Source organism: Gallus gallus, chromosome 6 (genome assembly GCF_016699485.2).
Source record: "Gallus gallus isolate bGalGal1 chromosome 6, bGalGal1.mat.broiler.GRCg7b, whole genome shotgun sequence".
Classification (NCBI taxonomy): Eukaryota; Metazoa; Chordata; class Aves; order Galliformes; family Phasianidae; genus Gallus; species Gallus gallus.
In genome coordinates, this window is record NC_052537.1 from 28,546,075 (window position 1) to 28,566,098 (window position 20,024).

The window sequence follows — 20,024 nt, forward strand, 5'->3', positions numbered from 1 at the left end:
TCAGGAGGGGTGGGTCTTGCTGCACCCTCACACTGTGCTGAATTTTGGAACATCTGTGCTTAAGGCTCTGCACACCCAGCCCCACCATCCTGGGTGCACACCCCTTTCCCCATGGCAGCAATGCAAAGGTTGAATGCATCACGTGGGGACAAGTGCTGTCCTGTCTTGCACTGGCTTTCAAAGAGAGCAATCAAGCTGCACCCATAGCTGAAGCATCGAAGGACCCCTGTCCAGCTTGGTCCCCACTCCCCCAGCTGCCAGAAGCCCTGTGGTACCCCATACGTACAAGAAAGAGTTCTTTGCAGCGCTCACGATGCAGGAGACTCTGTCAGCGTCCACGTAATCATAGGTAAATTCCTCTGGGTCTGTTTTTGAACCTGACTCAGACAAGAGGAGTCCCAGCCAGTGGCCCATTTCCTCCGAGGACTTCGCCTGTGAGGTGACCAGACAGATGTTATGAGCAGCTACAGCAGCATCCCTGGGCTTCCAGGGATACTACCAAGCTAGCCTTCGTAGGGAACTGCACTGGCAGCCCTCTGTCCTTGCAAGGAGGAAGATCAGAGTATTTATTATAGTAAACCTGAGACTATGTTAAAAAAAAAAATAAAGAAATACTGCTCTGTATCTGGACTGATTTGCAAATTTGGGACATAGATATATAAATGCAGCTCCTCTCTGCCCTAGAACGTGTGGTCAGCCTGCATTCTTCTTGCAATGGTGAGCAACTCAGCTGCACATGAAAGTGAAAACGTCTCTAGGACTAAAGATACTTTTGTGGAGCCAGCTGGGGGGAGAAGAGTGCATTTTCTGTTCCAGACCAGCAGAGTGCAGTAACACGATTTCCAAACACCAGACCCAAGCACAGCAAAGCCTGTGCATTCTTTATAGCAGAGCCCCAAAGCCTCCCCAGGGTCTTAGCAAAGAAGAGAAGGGGAGAGATTAAAATATGGTCAGAGAAGAACTTCAAAGAGAGCCCCCTAGCTACAACACACTCAGTACCAAATTCCCAGTGCAGGGAACAGCCTGCCATTTTGCAAAATTAAACATTAAATATTGTGCCTGGAAGTCAGATTTAGCAAATAGCCACATGTACTTTCCAGTAGTGGATGACTTCCACCTGAAGCAAGAAGTGGGCTGACGCAGACAACTTTTGCTTTGATTTGAAGCATTAGAGCAGCAAGTACAAAGCAAAATTCAGGGTAAGTGAATCCTAAACTGGAAAGTATATTTTAAGCTTCCAATCTTGTTTAATTTAGCATAGAATTCAGTGCCAGGGAAGCCAGCCAGAGTCTATACGTTGAGTCTGACATCCCAACAAAATACAGTTTCTTCCATTCACAAAACATACATTTTCTCAGTACCTCTTCACGTCTGTAATTAGGCAAAATTTCTTGGACACGGACATACTCTGAACCAGAGGCTAAACAAAAACACCTAAAAACGTCACGGCAGGCACTCAAAGTCAGTTGTTTAGCTATAAATATTCCACCAACTGGAAAAATACAGGAAATGGCTCACATTGTCCACCTCCTACTATAATCACGCTGTTGTCGTCAGAGAGAACTAAGATTAGAGATAAGCAGTGCTGGATTCAGGCAAAGGAAAGTAAGTGATGGAGACGAATTCACTTTCAGGAGCAGATCTGGGATCAGTTTACTTGGGATGCACTCATAACCCATGGCTGAAAGCTCTTGCTTTCAGGAGAATAAGTTCTCTATTTCCTCTTAATCACAGAATTAAATCCCTGAAGTGACACCCCTCTCATTAAACATCAACTGTCTAAAATGTGTCCTATATAACTTAACCATCCCAGCTTAGCCTGTAGCCAGCGGAGAGAGATGGGCACCTTCAGAGGACCCTTCATCCCATCCTAAGACGAGTGCCTAAGATGAAGGCTGAATGGTCCTCTGGAGATGCCAGCATCAGAGGCAGCCTGGACTGCCTGCCAGGACACCTTCTAGTTGACTGTGAGCTGGTGAAACAAAGTTGGATGCTTCAGGCTCAGTTTTGCTGGACTGAAGGCTCCTCAAATGGCCTTGAAAGCATTTAGCTTTCAGGCAGAGGTTTTAGGCCTGCTATGACACCCAAGCTAAAAGAGAACATGTATGGAGATGTACACCTTACCTCCAGAACGACCCGTTCTTCCCCATTGTGCAGGATGCGGAAGGAATAGAGATGATCAGGGCTTGGCTCTGGGATAACTTCACAACCTGCCAAACTTAGGGGCTGCTGAGCCAGTTTGCTTCGGTTCTTGTCCTGGTAGAAATGGAGGTGACCATCCTTTATCTGACACCAACGGGATTTCCACTGGCTGTTCACTAGCACGTTCAGGTAACCTGCAAGCAAGCACAGGATATCTAGTCGTATTTTACACCCTACAGGCAGGTGCTGAGATCACTGCAAAAAGCCACAGGCAACGATGAAGAGCAAAAAACAAAGGTGAGTGGTCCTGAACCACACAAGACAGGTTGAAAGGGTGAAAATCTGTTCAAAATGGGACACCTGACATTCAAGTTAGGTCTGGAGCAGCAAGTTGGCTACATATGGTTGGACAAAACTAGGCCCAAGTGATGAATTCTAGTTGACCTACACGACCTCCTCCCACCTGAATCCCACGTCCTGGCTGAGCAGCACAAGGTACATGTCTGGCATTATTTGCCCTTCTTCTTGAGTCACCCAGTGAGCCCTTGCCTGCCCTCCTAAGCAACAGTCACCTCAACATGTAAAAGGCACCATGAGGTGCATGGAATTACTGGCAAGGACCAAGTTGGTAGTGGCCCTTTTGCCCCCTGCAGTGGGGTGACTTGATGCATAGCGTAGCCAGGTGCTCACCCCACAGTGCACACCACTCACATCACTTACTTGAAGTCTCCAGGGATCTCTCTGGGCTATCCAGAGAACTGGATTTTTTCCTCCCGAGGTTCATCAGGTTGCTTAGTTTTAGGCCAGTTGTGCCCTTCTTCTTAACTACCAAAAAAAGAAACAAAACATGCATGGCTTTTCAAACTCACACACACGCAGCCCACTGTCCCAGCTGGGTGTCCTGCACTGCAGCCATGCAACACGGCACTGTGGCACACACCCACAGAAACTCTGAGCTGCTAATTCATTACACAAAGAATAAAAGCAATGAAATCAAGTTCACAAGCAGTTTTCACCCCACATCGGGTCAGTATGGGGTGGCAGCAGCAAGCAGCAGAAGCAGGGTTAGTGGCATGCTTTGCCCGTGTTCCCAGGGGGAGTTTTTACCATCCTTTGTCTCGACCGCCTCAGGGTGCCCATCTGTGCTGCTGCCACTCTCTGAGGCTGCGGAGTACCTCTCGGAGAGGTCCATCTGCCAACAAGCACAGGACATCAGCTCTGCAGACGCACACAGCCTGCCCTTCCAGTAAGCATTCACCCCGGGGAATTTCTTTTCTGGCAGGGAACGTTCAGGTAGGAAACCTACAGCTTAGGATTCGACGATGCCAGTAAACCAGACATGTCACAGATTTGAGATCACACATTTCTAAGCCCCTAAAAGAGGACATGGGCAGAGGAAACGGCCAGATGCCCCAACAAGCCCATTCTGGCTGTCCAACATGAAGGTTTCTTTCTCCTTCCACTGTTTTTAGAACAAGCTGCTACCAGGGCAGCACCACCTTAACATGGACAAGAGATGGTCCCTAGTCCTGTCATTCAGGGGTTTACATCCCTTCCAAAACTCCTGCTAAGCACAGCTGCCCTTTGGGATAAGACAGCAGCCGTTCCCCTGTATAGAAGGGAGCCAAGTGTTTAAACAATTCTGGGGGAAATTTGCAGCAAGATTTCAAAGGAAAGTAAGATTGTTCCAATAACGCTCCTTTTTAGCACAGAGGGCTGATTACATTTGTATCAGTCTCTGCTCAGGCAAAATTAATGTACTCAGAACTGTTACTAAAAGGCACAGGGTAGGAATGTCATCCCTACAGTGCTATTTATCCTATCTGTAGAGATCAAGTGTACCTTTGGGTAATTGAGACGCTGTGAGTCTGGGATGTACTGGTTGCCTTCACTGCCTCCTTCACACTGCAGACCACTGGTCTCCTGGATTACCTGCACAGAAGAAAGAAAACATGTTTGGTGAGTAGAGCTGCAGTAACCGAGACATGAAAATGAGGTGCTGTATTTGTATATGGGCTTTAGTGAGGAAGGAGTTGGAGCATGCAAGGACAGGACGGAGATAAGATATGGTCCTGTTGGGATTCAGCAAGAGGAATGTCCGTTGGAGATATACAACCCCACAGGACCTGAGGCATGCAGTCCTCCCACATTTCCCCCTATTTTTATCTTCCCTCTTCATCACCAGGGAGTCAAGGCAATAACCCTACAGGACCCTTCCAAAAGGCTCCTTCTAGTTACCTATTACTCTCTGCGCACATGGGTGTACTCTCACAATGCTCACACTGCCACTGGCACAGGGAGAAGTAGGGGCTGAGCCACCTCCCCATGAATGGAGGCAGCAGGATGGAAGTGAACAGCTTCTCTCCTTGCACATAAGGCTGCCAATGGGCTGGTACAGCTGACACTGCAGCCTGAATGAAATGCAGCTCAGGTGAATGCACCTGGCAGGTGAAGGCGTGGGCAAACCCCAGAGGTGTCACTGACCCTGAGCCACTGCTCTGCCTGATCTTTACTCTGCAGCCCCAGCACGATGACATCGGCGTTCATGGGGATGATCTTCAGCTTGTGCTCTTTCTTCCTCACTTGCTTTTCCTTGTGAATGACAGTGCAGCCCAGCAAATTCACGTCCAGCTGAGGGCTGTGGTCTTTGGAGCTCTTGTAGCACTGGGAAAGGAAGATGGAAGTCAGGTAAGAGACAAGAACAGCCTTCCCTTCTGCTTGCTGGCATAAACTGACTGCTGGAAGGGGCCCAATGCAGCCACATGCATTAAGTGCACCAAAGGTTTAGGTCCTATAAGGATGAAACATCTTCTAGCCATGCAGTCTACACACAGGTCACCTCTGCATGTACATGCATACACATTCCTATGTATACATATAAAGAGTTCCAAACGCTTCTTACAAGTATTGCTAGTTGACCAAGTATGAGGTTAGCCAGTGGCTTTAGTATCCCTTCTGCTTAATCACTTGAGAAAGCTTTCCCAAACAGAACTCTAGGTATTTTGGGATTCCGACAACCCTTAGATCCCCTCTGCAACCCCATGCTCACGTCACTTCTGAAAATGGAATAGCATCCCTACATCCAGGGGGTTTTTTAAGTGTTACTTCTGGAGGTGCTTTGTCAGCATGGCCTAAGGCATCATTCCCTTCCCCGGCTCAAACAAATAGGCAGTTTTAGGCAGACAGTGAGGATTTACTCACCAGCAACCTGGTGTCCTTGATGACACACAGCTGTTTTGCCCACTGTCCCAGCCACTTCTTTCTCCATAGGAATGCACAGATGCGGGCATCCTTCATCAGCTCAATGGTGGCTTCCGTGGATGGCCACTGATGGGTCGCTGACTTGCCTTTGCTGCTCTCTTCTTCATCATAAGATTCATATGAGCTGCTAACAGCTTCACCATCTTCTATAACAAAAGCAAAGCTTTATCACTAATACACCCTAAGACAACCGTGGGCCCGTTGCTTGCCTCAGCCACACTCAGACATGCAAAAGCTTCAAGCATAGGAACGTGTTTTTTGAGGATATCCTACAGGAGGAGAATCAATAGGAAAACAACCCTTACAGATTTGGTTTTTGTTGTTCTTGTTGTTTTTTTCTAGACCGATACCAATCTCATTACAGTGTTTTGAGCCTGATAGTCTCAGTCAGCAAACACTCAAAAGACACGTCTCAGTTGGCCACAAGTTTGGGAACGTTCCCTTAGATGCTTTCTGATGCTTGCTGCTTTTTTTCCTGCCAAGATGCTTTCTCTACTTTCCACTGCAAGCCAAATACAATTTTAAGACAATAGCAAGCTACAATCATCCCTTGTCCTCTGAATGTCAGAAGTAAAAATGGTATTTGCAAAGCCATGCAACAAGCAAGGATCCATTGTATTTGAGATGTCATTCCACTTCCCTCACTGGGCTAACAAACCTCCACTCAGGGGACAGCAAGGGGCTTTGAAGTAACACACTGCTGCAGCAGCAAGAATGAGTCATAAGTGGCAGCTGTAAACAATAGCAATCACATTTTTCCACGTTCATTCTCAAACTGATTGCTCCTTCATCGGGATGAGCTGAGATTTTCAATGCCCAACTCTAATGGTAGGTTATAGCAGCTGATAGGAACAGCTGGTCATTGGCACTAGATTCATCAGAAACAGCAAAAATGGTCTCATTGGCTGCAAGGGAATTTGCAATGCTTTGCTGGTGTTTACAGTGCAGCTTTTATTCACAGGACCGGATGCCTATCACTGCTACTTAAGCTCACTCAGCAAGACAGTAAGATTTGGGCACTGTCTGTGTAGTTTTGCAGCACCGAGAAATATCATTATGTTTTCCTTATCAGAATTTAATGACACTCATCAAATCTTAACATCTATAGAAGGTAACACTGTCAGATTAGTGGGGGAGGGGGAAAGGAAAAGAGATAAAAAGCATTAAGATCTTCAGTGAAGGACATTACTTGAGTTTGTTTTTAAAATAGAAGGAATTGAGCAGCAGTAACAAAGCTGCAGTCCTATCCACAGTCCCATCCTGCAGCATCCCTTAAGTGATCAGCATAAAGCTGCATCACTTAAACAAACTTATTAAAAAACCAATACTGCCTTTCAAAGTCTGAATACAGCACACTGCTGGCTCAGTATCTGCATACCTGCAGTGTATCAGTTCGTCTTTTAGGGGAAAATATTAACCTCCAGTGCCTTATCCATATTTAGCCCGTGTCCACAGGCACTTGGGTCAGTAATGCAGAAGGAGTTCACTGTCCCTGGGAAGGCAGGGGAGCTGGGCGCCTCACTAAGGATCCTTCCCTGTGTGGCAGCGATGTGGGAATGCCCAGCCAGAGCTTCCTGAGCCAACAGCACTGCCTGGTGTGTAACCAGTGTGGGTAAGTGAGGGGCCAGGTGATCGCCCTCCATGCACGTACTGGGCAGTGCCAGGGGGAGCCCATGGTCTTCTTTGCTAAAAATGAAGCTTTAAAAAATAATAATAATAATAATAAAAAATAACGAAATGGAAAAGCACTTCAGGTTCGAATGCATGCCGTACCCATTGTTATCGTGGCATAAATAACGGCCTCGGTAACCTGCAACCCTGGCCTGGGTCCAGCCGCAGCAAGCCTACCAAAAAGACCTGCGCACTCAGAAGCAAAGAGAAAGGGAAACAAAGAGAAAAAGCCACAGATAAGTGAATGCAAAGAACAAGGGCGTCAGGCTGGCTCGGCCCCGCTCCCCCCCGCTGCACAGCGCTGCCCTGTCCCCACACCAGCACAGGGTGCCACGTGAGGCCTTTGGAGAGGCACAGTGGGTCCGGGGTGTGCTCAGCTTCCCCCCCAGAACGAGGGGTTCTCCTTAAAAACGGGTCACCATCATCAGAATTAAAATCTGCCAGCACAGCTGAGCTGCTCCAGTTGGAACCGCGGCTGCTCCCTTGGCAGTCTCGTCGCCACTTGCATTTTCACTCCGTTTCTTATCACAGCCTTCAATTATGCAAATAGAGCAAAGGAAGAGAACGATAACGGCTGAACACATCTCAGCCCAGGAGGGAACGCAGCGGCAGCGTTTGCCGAACCGTACCATGAAAGGCAGCGGTTCCCAGCGGAGAGGTGGGGCTGCTGATGAAAGAGGGACCCCAACACCCAGAGGGGTCTCTGCCTGCTCCGTTTTAATTCACTCACCCGCGGTTTGTTACGCTGCAGTCCCACCTCTGGGGCTGCACAAATCCTCTATCTCCTGAGCCCATCTGCAGGCTCGCTTTGATGTCCTTTCTTGGCTGCACGCTCACTCCTTTTACTAGCAGCCCTATTCTAGTTTAATTTTGCTCAGCCATAGCTGGGAGGGATGTGAGTGTAAATCCAGGTCTCAGATCACCTGAGCAGCCCCTGCTGCTGCCCTCCCTGCCCCCAGCTCGCAGGACAGCAGCAGGGCAGGGCCAAGGCTGCAGCTTTAACCCATGGCATTGGAACTCCAACATTAGGCAAACCGGGCACCAGCTGCTGGGTAATGTCCTGCAAACCACTGCTGGTGCAGCACTCAGAGCCCTGCAGCAGCCCCATGGGGAACAGCTAAACCAGGGAGGACCGGGCACCAGCACCCACACACTGCTCTTCCTGCTGCTTTCTGTCCTATGGCTGCCCAGGATTGGCTTTTTCAGGACATCCTCATTTGAAATAGGCACTGTAGCAGTCTGAGGACGCTGCGTCCAATGCTCCCGTTAGCACAGCTCTGTCAGAGCCCACCACAACCTAATCAACCCAATTCTGGCAGTGCTCCCACCACCAGGGACTTGAGCTTTTCTCTCTCTATCACACTTGCAGGGCTCTGATCTCCCTGATCCTCAGCCCCCTAAACCGACCCTGCTGGGCGTATTTACATCCTTGAGAAGCAGCTTACCAAGGGAAAGCAGAAGTTGAAGCTGGGCATGTGTTTATCACTCCTACCAGCCACTTTCAATGCAACATGAGCTCATGGAGCTGCCTAGATAACAAAACCTGGGCTCCCAGCACACAGACCCATCACTGTACTCCAGCTAATCTGGTGCATGCCTTTATATGCCACAGCTCTTAGTGCATTATCCACCTCCCCAGTGTGCAGCAGGGAAAAAATTATCCAGATATCTTCCAATGCAGGCAACTGGAAACCCCACCTTCCCACCAAACAGCATGCTTCACCAGGCCAGGATGAGCCTGGGCCTTTCCTCAGCCAAGCTGGGAATCATATTCCTCTTCCCCACCACAGTGTAGCTGCAGCCAAAACAGGATAGTTCCTGACAATCAAAATCTCTTTGCATTCCCCCTTTCTGCTCAGCACTGAAGCTCCTAAGCCTCGCTGAGAACAGGGTCCCTCCTCGGCTACAGCCCACCCGTGTATGCGAGGTGCACCGCTGCAGTGAGGGCTGTATGGACAAACCAGGGCAGGGCACAGGTGCTTCACTGCCGGAGCTTCAGAGCTGGTGTTGTGCACCGGGGCTGGAGAGGACTCTGCTTCTCTCTGCTCAGGCTCAGCAGCCAAGAGCTCAGAGCCAAATCCCGATTTATCCTCAGCTCTCATTTCTCTCTTCCCACTCAGATCTGCCCCATACCACATAGGCGACCGAATCCTTCTCTGCTGCAGTCACGGCTGCTGAGCAGAGTTGCTTCTCCTGCTGTGTGGTATCATCTCTCTCATTCAGACTTAAACAGATTATAAAGCAATGACAAGATTAGCTCTGCTTTCAGATCTGAAGGCGGTAATCTCTCATCAAGGGTAGTCCCACAAAGAAGGAGGCATAAATACAGCATAAAGTGAGAACCTGGGAGCTCTGCCTGCAGGCAGCAGCCTCCCAGAGGGGTGACGGGGATTAGTGGCACTGCTGAGGACATTAGTGGGACATGGGCGTGAGCAAATACGCACATGGTGAAGCCATGCTGTCCCTTCAGATGATGCGTGTCCTCTAAAACAGGTTTACAGATGATTAAACTACCGACAGAGACACAGCTGAATACACACTCAGTGATAAGACCTGTTACAGTATCTAGCAGATCAACAGCCATTGTTTGTGAGCCCCAGCAACTGGAGCAGCGGGACAGAAATGCACGCCACTGGAGCCTCACCCCTTCTGAATGGAAACCAGCATTGGCCTGCAGCCTATCTTCCAGAAAACCATCCAAGGAGAATCCATAATGACTGCGAGCATTTCAGTGATGTTGTATTAACCCAGACACACTGCACACTGCTATTGAAGTATCTACACGCAACTTAAAAACGTGGAGTAATTCATCAGACCTCTCGTGCCATAGCATTAGATCTACCTTACATGTGACCAGCATCAGAAAACGTCTGTCACACACGAGCTGTAAGAGTTGTACGTACTGCAGTCTACTCGTTCTCATAAACCTCATGTCCTGCATCCCACACGTGACCCCCTGAGATGTACCATTCATAGAGACATCGTATGGCTCAGCCTCTTCGTAATATCCCTCTGGGGACTCGATCTTGGGAACCGAAGGCTGCTTTGTTTCGGGAATCTGCAGAGTAAATAAATAACAGAAGCGTGATTTAAGGTACATAAAAACAGATGCTTGAGAACAATGGCTTGCCCTTTTTGTAGGACTAAAATACGTTCTAGAGTTGTTCTGTAAACAAGCTGAGGTGACAGGGAAGTAAAAGTATGGGACTGCTGAGGGTTCCCAGCGCGCAGTTAAAGCGTAACGGAGCTCTTTGAGATTACCACGTAATTGTGTCATAAATGTTACCTCCTTTCATTTTGTTGAAAGCTCTGGGAGGATCAGCTCGAATGTTTCCCCACCAGCAGCAGCCCCAGCCCATTGGCCTTACTGCGAGCCAGCACTCCTGCCTGCTGTATGGCCCCTGCCAGCCTCCTCACAGTGGGACAGCCCCCTGCACCGCTGATCACCCTAACAGGGAACCAGAGGAGCAGCAAAGGGCCAACCCTGGCTTTGCCCTGAAAAGCACAGCCTGAGAAGTTGTCGGTCATTTCTCGAAGTCTGGTGGATTGCAAACCAACAGCTCTTTGAGGAAATAGCAGGAATCCTTAATTGTGCTCTGAGCAAAAAATGAAGGAAATGGATAAACAACACTGATGGAAAATAAGCCTTTGAAGGGAGTTCAAGTGCTGGAAAATCCCTGTGGTGCTCGCCAAGCCCCTCCCTAAATGCAAGCAGAGGCTGGCAGGGAAAACAGCCTCGATCCTTCAGAAATACCAACACGTGAGAAAAAAGGGGGAAGCTAAGGAGCACATTTTTACTTCTGAAGTAATTCACATGACTGCTGAATGTGAGACGGCAGAGCTGGAGATAACAGGCAGATGAGCCCACAGCTTACTCTCTCCCCGCAGCACGTGGCAGCCCACCTCTCCCATCACAACCCCCCAGCAGTGCTCCCCTATTCCCCAGAGGTTTCCCCTCTCCTCGCCCAGCTCAAACCACCCTCAGTCATCTGACAGAGGTACGCTCTGGCGCTCACCACTTCAACTGGCTCCTGATTGAGACCTGTGCAAATCCTGGATAGGATGTTCAGTGCATGCAGGGCTAAAACCCCACTCCTCTCAGCAGGACAGGCAGAAGAGCAGGTCTGTTCCTGCAGATACAACAACACTGAGGGTCACAGACCACGCGTGGTCCTTCATGCTGGACCTTACGATTGCTTGGGGTGGCCTGGAGAACTCCACGGCCCTGCTGGGCACCAGCATCACAGCATGGTCGAAGGTAGGATTGTTCCCTTGCACCATCAAATGTAGGTTTAAAGCTGTTCATCCTGCCTTGGTTATTTCCACCAGGAGGTACTGCCTAGAATAGAAAGCTTTAAACAAAAAGATCTCCTGGCCAGCAGCTGCCCACAACAGGGGATGCTTAAGGTAGTCAGGTAGCCTGGCCACACCGTGCAAAACCACTGCTCCCATGAGGACAAGCTGTGCATGGTCTTAGACAAAAAAATCCTGTCTTGGGGCAGGCAGATGCTGTGAGCAGACCCTGAGCTTGCATCCAGAGCCACGTAGGACATGCTGTCAGAAAACACTTGCCTCCAAGCACTTAGGAACTTGTCCTAACGTGTTAAATTAAAGAAATGAAAACAAATCCAACCGCTCCAAAGCTTTACTTAATCCCTCCCCTGGCTGAGAATGTGTCTGCAATTGCCATATGCGGTGGCCTTGTGCGCGTAGCCAGCTCACATTGTGTTATGTCATAAACAAATGGCCTACAAGAAGAAAGGCTGTGGGTTTTCTGACTCCATCCCACGAGTGTCAGGGAAGGGGTGGGGGAAAGGGGTGCTCTGTTTTGCTTCCTACAGACAATGGAAACCAACAGGGACTAGGTGGGACTGCGCCTCAGCTGCCACAGAAGTTATTTTTTTTTCCATTTTTCTTTTCCTAAAGGCACGGGGTTGTTTTGTCTCTATCTTAAGTCAAAGAGCTGCTGCGTTATCTAAGCCAATTTGGCCCTCACAGAACCGTGCCTGTTGCATTGTGGCACAATGGAGCATGCAAATAAATCCATCTTGAGAATACTGTGTGACTTTCCCAGCAGACGGCTGCAGGAAGCAGCAAAGCAAGAAGAGCTGCCAGGGCCACCAAAGGATGGAAGGGCACTGACATCTGAGCCACAGCCCATGGGACTTACTGCCTAAAGGCTGCTCTGGGACAAAACCAAACCAGCTGGGGCCACTCTGTCTTGGGCAGCTCACTGACTGTTGTCAGTGAGTGCTGGACACAGCCCTCTGTGCAGAGCTTTATCACCAAATTTCTCCTATGCCCCAAAAGGCAAGTCTGAGGCCTCAGCACGAGATGCTTCATCACCACCAAACATAAAACCCCAAACGTAAAATAAATACATCCAGAGGTCCTTTCCTAACCTCACCCAGGTGGCCACTGCTCCCACCCACACCAGGAGTACCAAGCACAGTTTGTTTTGCCACAGTAGCAATTTCCACCTTCTAATTGGGACCACATTAAGAATTTCCCCAGACACGCTCCTTGAAATATTTAAGTACCTCTGAGTGCTCAGATACCTTAGCAGCCAACAGCTCCTCAGATGCTCCCAGTGAGGAGATACTCAATCGCTTTATGCAAGTGAGGTTATCTCCACTGGCAAGCAGTGAGAGAAGACAGTTCTGGCACAGGCAGTTGGCCTGGGAGCAAAGAATAACCTTCTCAGCTATCGCTGAGGACTGTTTTTCTTAATTTAACTTTCCAATTGCTCTATCAGAAAGATACAACAGATGCTTTAGAGCCATCCCGTAACACCTGACGCACAGCCAGATTTTCAGGACAGAAGCCAGGAAACAGCAGCAGATCAGGTGCGGGCATCCTAAAGGCTGACCTTGGAACAAGGGTGTCTAAGAGCTGAGCTGTTTGAGGAAAGTGCTTTGAGTGCTGGGCTCCTTGAGTCTCCCTACCAAAGAGGTCTCTGCAGTACATAACAAGCTGTTCTACTGAAGCATGCAGGCTGTCCTGGGGAAGGGGCAGGTGTGGTCCTCCCCCACACTGCCCTTGCTCAGACCCCCTGCTCTCCTTTCCTTTCACATCCCGAAATCCCAACTGCTGTGATTCCCACGTCAGACCAGCTACAGAATAGCAACATCCCCCATGCGTGTCCCTCAAGGACAGCTGGGTTGGCTTTCTGGCACGAGGACAAAATCCCACTGGAATCTGACCACGTTGAACTATACCCTCACTAGATTTATGGCTGTCCCTATGGAATAATCTAAAGCTTGCAGTTTTTTGATGCAAGCCCTCAGTAAGCTGGAGCACAGAGCCTTGGTCTTGCATCTCTGAGCATTGAAAGCAGTGGAAAAATGGGTCCTGCAAGGCAGTGCAGCCCCACGTTGCCTTCTCCAGCCACCTTCCTCCCAGGTCTGGGGCAGAAAATCCATATGGCAAGGAGCTCCTAGCTGAATCAACAAAGCTTGTCAGGCTTGTCTGTCTGATGAGCAAACTGCTGGCAGAGGTCTGCCCATTTAGCCACGCTGCACACTGTGTAATAAAAGTGACCATGAAGCCTTCAGAAGTTGATGTCCCCAGGCTGAGAGCTACACAGTGAAAAAAGGCTCTGAAACACCTACCTTTGGAGGGGGCAGCTCTGGAAGGCTCTTCTGGGGAGGGGATGAATGCAGTCCCAGGTCTCCATTGGTCAAGGAGTTTTTCCCATCCAGTGCTGCAAGCCAGAAACACAATTATATCAACAACATGTGGCACTTCCCAGCAAAGCACTGCCTACCCAGGAGGTGCGGGAACAGCACGGTACTATTTAGGTAGGAAGCAGAGGGATAATTAGAGGCAGCACTGAAGTATCCGTGTCACTTCAGACTATGTCCAGGAATGTGGCATGAGGAGACAGAGCAAAAGAACCTGATTCTGGTTTTTTGGGGGTCATATTTTTCCTTCTGGAAGGAGAACTGTAAAGCCCAGACCTACCGGATCAGGCTGGGCTGCACAACGCTTCAAAGCCAGCAAGGAACAGTAATTTAATTGCTATTGAATCTACCAGCTGAGGAAGAGATGCTTTTGAAGCAGCAGAGGCCAAACATGTGAAAGGACATATGGCAACAGAACTTCTCCAGCTGATCAGCTTCAGCCTCTAAGAAAGTCACATTTCCCAAGCAGCTGAATGCAGAGTGATTCAAGTAGCTGGGGGGTATGTCGAAGGCTCAGACAGCTTGTGTGCAGTCCTCCTCCTCAGCACAGAGCTCCTGGGTGGCCTCAGGCACATCCCCAAATCCCACGACCTCCAACACAGCAAATTCAGTGATGCTCAGGAACAAATGAGAGACAGGCATCAAACAGCCAAAAAATTAAGAATGCTATTCTGCTTTATTCTACACAGTGTCCCTCTGCAAAGACTCTGGGAGAAACGAGGCTGAGATATTCACATCTTGCAGGTTCGGTTGATTGAGCAAGGGAATTAGGTCCAAAATCTACAATGATTTGATGCTCTGGCTCCCTTGGTCACCTGCTAAGGCTCCAGCCACGCTCCTTGGGCACACACAGGAACCACCAAGCCATGGTGCAGTGCCCAGCAGCGGTTAGCGCTGTACTCAAAAGATGCTGGCATCAACCTCGCTGCATAATTCTGGGCTTTAAAAATAGAAGTTGGAAACCACATTACTTTCTTCCACTCTGGGGCTCAGAAGCCACAACAACAGCTCTGCTCTGGGCTGCAGCGAGCTCCCAGCTGGGTGGTGCAAGAGACCAAAGCACATCTCCCAAGGCAGACTGCTCCCTCTGGCACAGGCTGCCTGCTCATCAGCATGAGATAAATGCACGGAGACTCACAGACAGACACCAATGCACAACACAGGAAGGACTGCTGGATGTCTCATAAGGTTCTGCTGGAGAGATGCACCTACCAAAATGCCCCACAATTACACTGCTAGAGTCATACCAACAGGCTGTTGGAGGTCAGTCTTTATGCCAGTGGACCAAGGAGTTGCAGAGGCCATTGATGCTTTTGGAAACAGCAGAAACAAGGCTGGGATTTCCTAAAGCCTCAGTGCACATCTCCCTGGAAGGGAATTATCTCCACGTTCAGATATCCACACAGTACACCTTATGGGTGCCTCTTTAGCAGAGAAATGGACAGGCCAGCTTGCACCCTCCTGTGCCAGGCAGAAGCCTCCCATGCTCAGCTCTGCAGAAGAGCAGTCACTGCAGCAGTGCTAGCTACTGCCTGACCTTTGCAAGTGGTGCCCATCTGTTCTCAGCTCTCTAGCAAACCTAGAAATCATTCCACTGAACCTCATCATGTCACGAAAATGCAGTTCCCCTCCATTAGGGGCTGAAGTATTATCACTTCAGGAAGCATTTCATTCTGTGTTGCTACAGCACACCCAAGCCCAGCTCTGGTGGCATGAGAAACCTGCAGGGCGTGAGAGGTCCCACTGACCTCAGCCACAGAAATGCATTCACCACATCCCACTAAAGGACGTGGATAAATGAGATAAAGGGAGCACTGGGGGATCCGTATCACATCTCCCAGCCCCAGTGGGCACAGCCCTCTCCACCTGCTAACCCCAGTCCTGCAGGTCCCACCGCTGCCCAGACACGCATAGACCTTTCCATGCAGTGACAGACACAGGCTCAGGGCTGTATACCATGATGCAGCTATGGCCAAGATCCCACACGCGTCTCACTGACTTCAGCATTTCCAAATAACCCAGAAGTTTTACTTGGAATAGGGAGGTTGCTGAAAACAGAGAAAGAGAGAAGCGCCAGATCCCACAGGGAGGGACTGAGTGGGTCGGCTCACAGCCTGGATGGGGTGAAGTCTGAAATAGAAGAAGCAACTCTAAAAATAAGTTGTCTGAAATACATCCCTGAGTTTCAGCATGGTCAATCAGCGCAAGCCGTCCTTTATCCACCCAAATGACAACTTGGATAAAGAGGTGCGTCTGTTGTGACTCAGCCACTGAGAGCTACTGGGTGGCTGTGCAGTCCTGTTACAGAGCATTACAGCATGACCCAGAGGAGCCTGCCTGTAGATCATGCTGGGGCTGCCTGCGTAATGCGGGAGGACATCCTATCCTCAGGGGTATTTGAAGTTAACCTAAATTCAGCTGCAGGTAGTTTAAAAATGAATCAAACAAAACAAAACAAAACAAAAAAACCAACACAAAATGACAAAACAGAAACAAACAACTCTGAAAACACAGAAACAGTGCAACCCTCGCTAGTGTAGGATCAGCACATCAACAGCAGGCTGCAGTAATGCATCCTCTTATCAGTTTGGACTGGAAAGTTTGGGGTTGGATCTGCTTCTGACTGCATGTGCATTAAGGAGATGCACGTCAGCAATAACTTGCTCTGTGCAGTTATCAAATACAGCATTTGTGATGAACTTCGAAGAGCAGAAGTACTTTCAAAGAATTATGTTCTTTGCCACATTACGAATTCAAAACTTGGGAAATCTAAATTGGAAATGAAGCTTGGTTGTAGGTTTGATTTCTTGGCTCGTACTTTGCAGATCTCGCTCAGCGCCCAGGGGACAACGTTGCTCTGCTCACACAGATGGTGCAGGCTGTGTCTGGGGGGTCACCTTGCAGGGCTGCGACAGCTCACACCCTATGGGCTAGTGCAAAACACCACCAAAGGGACAGGCTTTCAGGGTCTTGAAAAGGTGAAGCGACTTCTTCCACGGCCAAAAGAAACATGACAGCTTCCTTAAATATTTCAGGCACTGGAGCTGCAAGCCTTAGAAGGCAACATTTTTTATCCCAAAATAATGCTCTCCAAAGTGCTACTTCCAGGAATAACCGCTTAGCGTTGGCAAGGACCACAGTGTCCAAAAGAATGTAATGAAAATGGCAGCCCTTCCACACTGTCAGCTGCTTCGGCTCCCAGAGCCTCCAGAGGGGCCTCCACCAGTCTCATAAACCAAGGCTCTGGCCACACGCACCTCCATCATCTTGAGGAACAAGGCAAGCGTTGACCTCCAGTTCCTTACCTTTGTCTTGCTTCTCCTGGTCACCCTGCTGTCTGTTGACAGTCACTTTATTCATGTAAATATATTCTTCATCACCACCTGCATGCAAACAAAGGCAAAAGCGAAGCCTTTATATACCCCGTGTGGAAAAAACTTAGCACTGGGAAAGCAAAGACAGATGTAAGAAGTGTCTCTGCTAAGTGCACACTGGGGAGAGCGTGTTGGTTGAGACAATGTAGAGAAAAAAAACCCAGCAATAATAAAAAGCAGAAAAATTAAATGCTGTGCAGTCAGGAAATTCCGTAAGTTAAAATTTCTACTTAAACACTAACTTAGCCAAACAGCACATCCTGTGTATCTTACAAAGTGGATTAAATAAACTTAAGGTTTAATAAGGAAAACAGAAAGGACCAGGAATCTTGGGAATCCTCTGCTTGTAAAGCTGGACACATGACTATAGTAATTTTACATAAACAATCAGAGGTCACTGCAAAAATAATCGCCATTTCATTCTCCCCTTTTAATTTTCATGTCTCTCAGCCCTGCCAACCTCCAACAAAATGCTGCATTGAGACCCCACAGCCATTCCCACGAGAGCCCCCCGCCCTGCCTGTACCGCTGGACTTGGTGTACACCCGCAGCAGGTCGGAGAGGAAGCTCTTCTTCACGAGAGCAGTGCTGCTCAGGTTCTCCTTGTCCAGTATCCTCAGAAAGTCTTCAAGTTCCGTGAGCAGCTGCTCGAGAGCTACGAAAGCAACAGAGACAATGGTTGGCAAAGCAGCTCGGTGACATTTCAATAGAGGACATACACTGATTTGGTATTTTCCATTTTTTCTGCACTTTTTCTGTGCAGGGATAACTTATATTTACTTTTCCAGCTTGAACCCCCCCTCTGGTACTAAAAAGAAAGCTCTGAATTCATTTAGCCTGTTCACAGGCTGCTACAATCGCAAGTAAATACCTCCTCTTCTTCCTATAGACCTTTCCCTCAAGGGAAGAAAAATCTAGAGGGATTTTGAGCATTAGGGCTGAGACTACACAAAAGCAGCCAGCAAGATCTTGACACCTGAACCTCAGGTCCCTTCAAACACCTATCAGAAGTCACCTGGATTATCTATCAATGACCCTGCTTTTCGGTTCCACGTTCCAAGCTCAGTCCTTATTTCTCTGCATTGACTTGATAGCATCCACATGCCACGTTTTCCTTCTGAGGAGGTGCTGCTCAGCCCTGCCACTGACCAGCGGGGCTGACAGCACTCACACTGAACAGCAGGCGTTTAAATCACTTGCTTTTGTTTGCTCTGAAATTTTTCATGGGCTAATTAGCAGCTGTGTCGGGAGCACGTCCCGCAAAGGAAATAACAGGGTGTTATGTGAGAGAGGAAGCACAGCACAGGAACGACAGTGAGTGGGAAAAGCAGGCAAAACCCAACTGATCAGCAGCTCCTCCCAGTACCTCAACGACGCTAAGGACTCTGGGGAAGAAGGGCAGCAAAATGAGGTTACCACTGCCAGGCTGGGACCCCTCAGCACGCCGTCAGAGAACAAGTGGCTGTGACATCTGGGTGGTTTAACTGGGGCAATATGCCTTTGCCTTGACTTACAGCACTTCCACACTGCCGGCTGCCACGGTACACAACCATGAGCCAGAGAAGCGCCCATGTTTCAGCTCTACAGGGCAAAGCATCTGAAGCGTACTGGGTTTAAGTGAACTCAATGATCCTTAGAGGTCCCATCCAACCTGGGAAATCCTATGGTTCTATGATCAAGTGCTACCACCTCAGTGTCACAAGGAACATCGGTGCAGGAGGGCCATCACCTTCTTCTCACCTGCCCATCTTTAGCTGCTGACTGCTCCTCGGGTGGCAGCTTGTTAGAAGATGGAAAAAAGTAAACTGCTGTAAGCTGTAAAGTTTTCTGTTGCTAGCTATTAATTCAAGATCACACTGCTGCTCTCACACTGTATTAATCTTCACTAGTTTGACTCTTAAATGATCTAACGAGTCCAGATCAATCAGTAGTGGCTCCAGAGGAAACGACTAACTGCTAACTCTTCACACTTCATCTTATACCCTCTACACCCAATTAATTATTTCTGGTCTGATTTAGGACCATTAGGGAATTGAAAACGTCCACATTAACTTGAATGTTTTTGTTAGCTGCTGTTTTGCCTGGCTAGAACCGTTACCCAGAGAAAGTTAGAACCATTTCAAGAAACAACAGGATTTTTCATAAGCTATAAGGAAACAGGTAACATTTGGGGACAACATTAGATAACACTGATAAGCGTTGCTAAACAATGAACTGAGAGCACTTTGCATCAAGCGTGCTCAGTGCCTGCTGCTCTCCAGCACCAGGGAGCTCCATTGGGGCAAATCCCAGCCTTCCCATAGCCACTTATCTGCTGCAGCTGTGCCCTTCTGAAAATCCAAATTGAGGTCAATTCCTGCTGAAGTCAGGCCTAAACATGTGTTCGTAGCAGTTTATCCCAGAGGACAGGACTTCTGTGTGCCTGGGATGGTACCAGAAGTCACACAGCACAAGAAATAACTAATCTCAATTTGAAGGTTCAGAAGTGGTCAGTTGCCCCAGTGGCCCACATGGCAGTCGTGATCCTGCCTTAGCAGGGAGGACAGGATAATTCTCTCCTCCACCCCCACAATGACAGAAAATGACTTTATTCTTCTCCCAGGCTTCCACAGCTAGCTTACACACAGGGCCAGGCTCTTGTGAATGACACTACAGTAGGTTACATTTTCCAGCCCACCAAAGCTGCATTCAGGCTTGCAGTGATTCAAAGCAGCTCATTTGGGATGTGATCTTGGGGCCACAGAGGTCAGTGGAAAGACTTTGTCAGAATTCATGGGATTCAGACTCTAAGGACTCAAAAGAGATTAATTTTGCTCTTCTTCAGCAAGAAGCAGCATATAAACCATCTGCTTCTATGCAGAGCATCACTTTCATCTCAGCTGGACATTCTCTA

At 48.7% G+C, this 20,024-nt stretch overlaps 1 protein-coding gene across 19 annotated transcripts in view; it reads right to left on the minus strand.

Annotated features, from left to right (window-relative positions):
* The window catches only part of AFAP1L2 (actin filament associated protein 1 like 2), a 55,443-nt gene that overhangs the window by 4,837 nt on the left and 30,582 nt on the right, over positions 1-20,024 (minus strand). For 3 of the 19 annotated variants that reach the window (XM_025151953.3, XM_015288939.4, XM_046943122.1), the window contains exons 2-14: positions 17,658-17,786; positions 17,063-17,140; positions 13,686-13,777; positions 11,091-11,204; positions 10,042-10,132; positions 7,177-7,260; positions 5,344-5,549; positions 4,627-4,806; positions 3,985-4,074; positions 3,250-3,334; positions 2,863-2,967; positions 2,125-2,336; positions 287-432 (exon numbers count right to left, since the gene is read on the minus strand). In XM_025151953.3, the coding sequence (XP_025007721.2) occupies positions 287-432; positions 2,125-2,336; positions 2,863-2,967; positions 3,250-3,334; positions 3,985-4,074; positions 4,627-4,806; positions 5,344-5,549; positions 7,177-7,260; positions 10,042-10,132; positions 11,091-11,204; positions 13,686-13,777; positions 17,063-17,140; positions 17,658-17,786 (1,612 nt within the window). Of the gene's footprint in view, positions 1-286; positions 433-2,124; positions 2,337-2,862; positions 2,968-3,249; positions 3,335-3,984; positions 4,075-4,626; positions 4,807-5,343; positions 5,550-7,176; positions 7,261-10,041; positions 10,133-11,090; positions 11,205-13,685; positions 13,778-17,062; positions 17,141-17,651; positions 17,787-20,024 lie in introns of all 19 variants that reach the window. The other 16 variants (XM_025151946.3, XM_015288938.4, XM_040703010.2 and 13 more) reach the window with 12 other exon arrangements.